Source organism: Rattus rattus, chromosome 9, assembly GCF_011064425.1.
Source record: "Rattus rattus isolate New Zealand chromosome 9, Rrattus_CSIRO_v1, whole genome shotgun sequence".
NCBI lineage: Eukaryota > Metazoa > Chordata > Mammalia > Rodentia > Muridae > Rattus > Rattus rattus.
Window position 1 is genome coordinate 3,204,979 of NC_046162.1, and position 7,163 is coordinate 3,212,141.

At 58.1% G+C, this 7,163-nt stretch overlaps 1 protein-coding gene across 2 annotated transcripts; it reads right to left on the reverse strand.

The window, feature by feature from the left end:
- Positions 1 to 1,481: 1,481 nt before the first annotated feature.
- Prr35 (proline rich 35) lies at positions 1,482 to 6,556 on the reverse strand. 2 transcript variants are annotated; one of them, XM_032912371.1, is made up of 3 exons: positions 6,520 to 6,556; positions 2,616 to 3,724; positions 1,482 to 2,337 (listed from the first exon to the last, which is right to left on the reverse strand). In XM_032912371.1, exons 2-3 carry the CDS (start codon positions 3,683 to 3,685, stop codon positions 1,692 to 1,694), a joined length of 1,716 nt encoding a protein of 571 aa, XP_032768262.1. In that variant the 5' UTR covers positions 3,686 to 3,724; positions 6,520 to 6,556; the 3' UTR covers positions 1,482 to 1,691. The 2 variants fall into 2 exon arrangements, with proteins under 2 accessions (XP_032768262.1, XP_032768261.1); XM_032912370.1 differs by lacking the exon at positions 6,520 to 6,556 and adding an exon at positions 6,209 to 6,289.
- Between the last annotated feature and the right edge of the window lie 607 nt (positions 6,557 to 7,163).

Here is a 7,163-nt window from a genome sequence, read left to right on the forward strand (position 1 = left end):
CTCCATCTTCACCTCGACCATCACCATACACAGCCCCTCTGCTTTAGCTAGGGAGACATTCAAACTCCAACCTCCCAGGGCTCCCCACTTGCCCCTCACCCCTTGCACAGAGACTATGATACCTCTTACCTGGGGCTAACTGGCCTCGGGGCTTGAGGTCAGGCCTCTGTTGTTGGAGACAGCATAGGTGTGTGTGTTGGGGGAGGGTGTAGCTAGGGGAGGAGTGACCAGGCAAGTTTCCTGCAGGGACAAGTTGATTTGTTTGGGCTGAGTCCCCAGCCTCCAGGCCTGCACCCTCTGGCTTGGGTCTTCACATCGGCCTCACCCTAACCCTGAACACTTTCTACTGCCCCTGCACAGCTCCGCTGAGCAAGCCTGACTGTTCAAGAGGCACCCCCAGCCCTCTATAACTATAGGCCACCCCTCCAGGCAGGACTTTTGTGTCAGGACCACACCTTGGTCACCCTCTTGGCAGCTCCACCAAGAAGTCAAGCTCTTCCTGTGAGGCTGGTGATGCCGCTCCCTCCCAGGGTCAGACAGCAGAGTGGTAGGCACATGGGGGTGCTGAGAGGAAGGTGCCCCAGATTTAAGACCTGAGGTTCCTTGGACCCCTGGCTTTGACCTCGGCAGTCCCCCCAAGAAGCGTCCAGGTCAATGGCACCCAGCTAGCTTGTGTCACCCCTGGCCTGCAGCCCCACAGTTCCCTGGGCTGGCCAGCCAGAACTCTAGCCCCAACGCCACTTGTAATGCCTCACAGTGGGGTGGCTTCCTGATGCTATCACCAGGTAGGTGGTTAATGGGGCAGCTGAAGGTCCTGTTCGGACTGGCCCTGGCCTGGCCAATCCAGCCCCAGTGAGAACAGTGCCTCCTCTGAGGGCAGCTTGTACTTCAGGGCATTCCTGGGTGGGCTACGGCCCAGCTCCCCAGGGAGAAAAGTGATTCGCTATGGCTGGGGGGCCCCAGCAGCCCTCCCTAGCTGTCTCCCACCCTGGCCTGTGGAAGACCAAGCAGGGCTGCACTGGGAAGGAAGCAGTGAGCTGTGAAGGCCACCGATGCCTATCGTGGCTGCAGGGGCTGGCGGGGGGCCCAGGAAGGCCACACGGGGTAAGCAGCCTGGAGCCATAGAAGGCAGGAGGCTTTGGCCACCACAGGCAAAGCTGGCATTAGGCTGCTTGGATGGATTCAGGCCCAAGGACGTGCAGGGTCCTTGCCCATCCCCAGTGAGGTGAAACAGGCCAGGTCATCCTGCCATGTCTGCCTCTCTGCCACTCTTCCCTGAGTCCCCTAATTAAATGAACCCAGGTCACCCCTTGGTGGCCCTTATATTTGGGCCAAAAAAATAAGGATTTTTTTGAGGCCAAAGGTGAACCCCAGTATGGTGTCCAGGACTCTTGCTCACTGGATACTGAGGCCAGGGGACATTTCCTTGAGGGTGCTAGGTGCTTATATGAGGACAGAAAAGAAAAGAGACCCAAGTAAGGGGTGTTTGAAGGTGCTTTCTATTTTAATGTCCACAACTGTTCAATAAATAAATCATGACCTTTCTAGTCCATGAGACCGCATAGATAAGTCTTTACCACGGGCTGGTGGGGGAGTCTGGGGTGGGGGTGGGGTATCTGTTCAGAACACATGCACGCCGACACTGGACAGGCCCAGACAATGCGGCCCAGGTCAGGAAGAGGAACCATATTCTATGGTGGCTGTGAACAGACGTCAGCACTCGGGAGGATCTGCAAGCTTGGGGCATCTTTAGGGGTCTGGGAGCTGCCAGCTCCAAGTCGATTACCCCAGCCACTACCAGGAATTACAGGGTCCTCGGGGGCCTGGAGGGGGAGGACTGGAGGAGGGACACTGGAGTCAGCCTCACACTTGGTGGTGCGACTCGAGAAAGGCTCAAGTACAGGGCCCAACATGCTAGAGGGCTCTGAGGTCCCCCTTGCCAACATGGGGCCTGGATCATGCAGCCCCCAGGACTCTGCTGGTGCCTCAGTTCCCTTGGTAGGCACCCGCTTCACTGAGAGGTCCAAGGGTGTGTCCAGTGGACGAGCTGCCCGGGCCAGCGCCTGATGGATGGTGAGCAGCTCTCGGCGAATCTTTCCAAGCTGCTCCCGTAGAGGTCTGGGTGCCAGACCCCCAGCCGGTGCCAGCTGCCCCAAACACTGCTCCACCCTGGCGTAGTCACCAAAGGCCTGGGTCAGGTCCTCTCCCATTGGGACTGAACTTCCTAGCACTTGGCCCTGTGGCTGCTGCAGAAGATGGACCTCAGGACCTGAGGCCTCAGGGTCAACTGGTTCCTTGTCCTCAGGCCAGAGTATGAGGGAGGAGCCTGTTGGCAGGCTGAGAAGTAGAAGCCAGTCAGGAAGCTATCCTTCCCCTTAATGCTCCCCCAGCCCCAGCCTGTGTCTTCTGCTCAGTGTCACCCATACCCCAGGGAAAAAAAGAGGCTCCAGTCTAGAATGGGACATAGGGAAGAAGAAAGGAAAAAAAGGATTCTTGGGTATCAGCTCCCTCTGCCCGAAGTCTCTATTCCTAGTGAGTTAGGCGAAGATATCTAGCCTCCCACCCAGCCCACCCCCGACACTCCCACACTAGGACCCAAAGCTCCTGATACCCACCTGCTCTGACAGCCAAGTTTTGCCAGGTTCAAGGGGGCCTTTGGGAGCTCAGGCATCTTGCTCGTGGGCAGCCTTTTCTGCGGGTTACTCTGAGTCACTCGTCCTAGCTCTCCTTCGTGCCCTGCGTCTCTGGAAGTGCCATGGGGCCAGGGTCCCCCGGGCCCTGGCACAGGCACCTTGAGCAGCCCAGGAGTAGCCAGAGCTCCAGGAGGTTCCTTGAGGGGCACAGAGGACTTGGCAGGGGCAGCCCTGCCTGCTGACTGTCCTAGGTTGTGTTCTAGTAGTAGCGGGTAGTACAGGCGGGGGGCCAGGCCTGGACGCTCAGGTGTCTGTGGGGTTGGGAAGGCTGTGGGGGGTAGCAAGGGGCTTGCCGAGGCCAGGAAGGGCATGTGGGCTGCAGCAGCAGCCAGTGAGGGCCCCAGATAGGAGAAGAGGCCTGGGCCAAGAGGGTAGTTGACACCCAGCAATGATAAATGGAGGCTCTGGGCTTCAGGGAACTCACCGTGGGCAGGTGGTGGGTAGCAGGGGACACTACTCTCAGAGCCTGTTGTTGAAGCTATAGTCCCTAGAGCCCCAGTCAGCATACCACCACTCAGTCCTGGCTTCCATGACTCTGCCAAAAGGCCACTGGTGCCTGGACCCTTCCGGATGGGTCTAGCCAGAGAGGGCAGTGACCCTGAGGACTCCTCTGGTCCAGGTTTGGGGCCCCTGCCACAACGACGCTGGGAAAAGCTATCGGTGACAATGAGATCTGGCTCAGTTGGCTTGCTACTAGGGTCTGAGAAGTCTGTGGAGCAGTTGGGGGTGGGCACCCGAGGCCTGGGCGAGGGGGGTGCACGGCGGCACGCCCAGTCAGGGGAGTCTAAGAGTAGAGAGAGGGAGTCTTTGCAAAGGCTGTACTTCATGTGGTTGTAAAGATGTGACTTCTCCAGGCAGGTGAAGGGGCACTGGAAGCACTTATAGTTGTAGGGCTTGCCCCAGGGCCTCGGGATGTAGTGTGGCTTCTTGGGCTTCCGTGACCGTGCCCTTGTCCCAGTGCCCACTCGGCATGAACCTGCCTCTCGAGACATGGCAGCCTGCTAGCAGGCAAGCCCAGGCACCATGGCCACCTGCAGATAGGAAAGACAAAGACCCAGTTAACACCAGGCCTTGGCACTCTCTGCTCCTCTTTGCTAGGGGGTCCCTGCATCAGAACCCGCGAAGCCCCAGTTCGCCTTGCCTCAAAGCCTCTGACCTTTGTTCTGTAGACCCTTCATTCTTTTTTTTTTTTTTTTTTTTTTTGGTTTTTTTTTTTTTTCGGAGCTGGGGACCAAACCCAGGGCCTTGCGCTTGCTAGGCAAGTGCTCTACCACTGAGTTAAATCCCCAACCCCCAGACCCTTCATTCTTTTGAGAGGGGATGTGGTGGCACTTGCCTGTAATCTCATAATTATGGGAAGCTGAGGCAGGGGGATTGCTGTGAGATCCAGGCCATCCAGAGCTACAGAGTGAGATTCTGTAAAAAGAAAGAAAAAAAAAAAGAGAGAGAGAGAGAGAGAGAGAGAGAGAGAGAGAGAGAAGGGAAAAAAGAAAAGAAAAGAAAATGGAGGCACCTAGGCATTCTGACCCAGGCAGACATAAATAAAGTTGTAATGTAAGGAATGGTCTCTGAAGGACCTAGAGGTCGTTGCTAAGAAAATATAGTTTATCTGAAATGAAGTTTAACTGGATGTGTTTTATTTTCCAAGTGACCCTGTACAAATCCCCACTGGGCCCAGCTGGCCCTGCAGGCCAGTTTCCGGGGTGACTGGTAAGTCTCCGCTCTTTGCACCAGGCAGTACCCACTGAGCATTTGGTAAGGGAATAAGAGCAACCGTGTGCAGCCAGAGCCACCAGTCTGATGGCCCTCTAGAAACACTTCCTTGGTTGAGCCACCTGCCCCTACCAGAAATTGAAGCAAATCCCCTAGATTAGAAGCCAACAGAAACTTTGACATCTGACGAATACTACGTGTGCAAATGTGTGTGAGAATGCATGTGGGTAACCCGAGACGGCTAGTGGAGTGTCAAGTGCGCACTGGAGGTCTCTCAGGGGGTTCAGCCACACGTGAGGCAAACCCAGGCTGGGGGGAGTGGATGTCACAGCATGGCCCCATGGCACAGCCACCTGCTCAACCCAGCTCCATCTGGGTGGCTTCAGGCGGGTCAGTGACTGAGCCCGCAGTGACTGCACTCAGCCAAGACCCTCTTCTCCTCACGTCCTGCACACTGGCTCCGAAGCTTCTCTCTTCACTCCATCTGGGCCACCACCTGGGCTGTCCACTATCTCAGCACTCGTGCTTGTGCATGGTGCGTGTGCACATAGGCTTTGGGTGTGTGCATACAAGCGTGCAAGATTCCCAAGGAATCCTTGTTCTCTGCCTGGAGGAACGGCTCCTGCATGGTTGAACTAACCAGGCACAGGGTGTGCCAGGACGGGGGCACACATCCCACTCAGAATGGATGTGCCTCTTCAGGACAGTATACCTAGATTACAGACTATGCCGGCAAACACACGAAGATGTGGCTGTGACTCACGCTTGGTCATAGACTCATCGTGGATGCAGACATACATGTGCCGCATAATCTGAAGACCGGAGACGGTAGTGGAAGGCAGTTGCCTCAGCTCTCTTGCGTGCTGGCCATTACACTTTGCCCATGATAGACATTCACTTTTACTCCCACCAAAGATCAGGCAGGCACCCCTTAGGTAGGCAGCTAGAAGGGTGAAAAATACTGCGTGCCAAAAGGCTGGGAACCACACAGGGAGTTCACATGGCCAGCCTGGGCTCTGGAGATGGCTAAGCAAACATAGGCTGAGGGAGACTCCAAGGTTGGGAGGTGGATGCTGGCTCAGGAAAGGGTCAGGAGCTCCCTGGGGGTCGCAGACCCAGCCCAGCTTTAGCATGAATACAGGCAGTCTCTTCTGCCTGCATCCCGCCACCGCCCCCTCGCCCACCCCCCTCCGCAAGATGTGATGACAGATAGGCATGTGTGCTCAGGCGACAGAGGCGTCTGTGCAGGGGCCATCGATCACCCAGCCCTGGGAGCCACACAGCTGTGCGGATTGGTGCTACCGCTTAAACCCACCTCCTAGCCCGGACTGGAGGGTCCTCCTGGGGCCTTGGATCCAGGGGTTGGGGCCCCTCCTGTGCTTCCCTCCAGACCAGGTACCCGAGGTGCTGACCTCTCCAAGACCCGGAGGATGCCAGGCACTGATCCACTACAGGGCACATCCCTACACTAGCCACACATACACAAAGGCACACTCATCCTGCCCAGCCCCAGCCCCAACTTATGATCTGGCATGTGTGCTCCCTGGCTGCGTGCCTGGTCTGGAGGACTAAAAGCCTGAAGGGCCAGCCCACCCATCCGTTGACCCTCTTGAGACTCAATGCCCTACAGGGCAGGAGCTGAGGTGGACAGCTGGGACCTCAACACCTTTCTTTTGCCTCCCCCGCTGCGGGCGCCGCCCTGACGAACCCTCATGGTGCTGGGATCACAAGCAACCCTTTCCACGCATTCCGTCCAGAGCCAGAACCCCAACTTCGCGGAAAGTGCAGCTCGCCCACCTTACCGCGTCCGCCGAACTGAGCCTATGGCGTCTGCCAAGTATGTGCCAGGCAAAGGGGCAAACTTCCCACTTGTGAACACCGCGGGGTAACTGAGGTCCAGAGCTAGAAGCGGTGGCAACTCCCCGATGCCGCCGCCGCCTCCCGCGTTCCCCGACGCCGACTCGCAGGCGCCCACCAAAGTTGGCAGAGAAGCGCGTGCGCCACGGCGCGAGCTTCCAAACGCAGCGACCTCCGACCGAGCAGGGCGCGGGAGGCGGGACAGTCTCAGCGGCAGACGGCTCCCACCTCTTAGCACACCGCCCTGCGCACTCACCGGACGCGCTGGTAAGGCTCCTGGAGGGAGCGAGGCCGGACTGCCACAGTGCCGCAAAGATCTTGGAGTGGCGCGCAGGTGCGGGCCGAGTGAGGGGCGCCTGGCACCGTCCCCGCCCCCGACGCCTGCAGGCTGCCGCGGGGGTGCGCAGAGGCAGCCAAGTCTCCCGGGTCCCCGCAGCCGCAAGAGGGGGCGTCAGCACGCATCAGTCAGGGCTCTGGCCCCTGACAGCCGCCTGCCCACCCAAATCAGGGCCTCGGGGCTGAACCCTTGGACAGGGAGCTTCCTGAGCGGACCAGGAGAGACCAAAGCCCAGAGCTCAGGCGGTGGAGTCTATATGTCCTTGCCAGCCTCCACTGGGCAAACCAGAGAGCCCGTGTAGTTCCTTTACTCCAAACAGGAGGCGTCTCCCACAATCCTTGCTCTACCAGCTGATAGTCACCATGCACTGACACCCCTATCCCCGGATGCATCATGACACTTCCAGCCCTCACTCTCCAGTTCCCAGGAGATTCCTCCGTGCTTCAGGAGAGATCCAGTGCCAGTGCCCTCATCCCCACTGGTGGCATCTTCTGGAAGGGCTATAGGGGCTGACAAAGGACCCAGGAGGGTTTGGAGTGCCCAGCACACAGTGAATGCTGGAG

Excerpts from the sequence above, each read along its gene's own strand:
- Prr35 (XM_032912371.1), bottom strand. The coding sequence starts at position 3,685 with ATGTCTCGAGAGGCAGGTTCATGCCGAGTGGGCACTGGGACAAGGGCA. Across the intron at positions 2,338-2,615 it reads AAACTTGGCTGTCAGAGCAG|CCTGCCAACAGGCTCCTCCC; the intron begins GTGGGTATCAGG and ends TCTACTTCTCAG.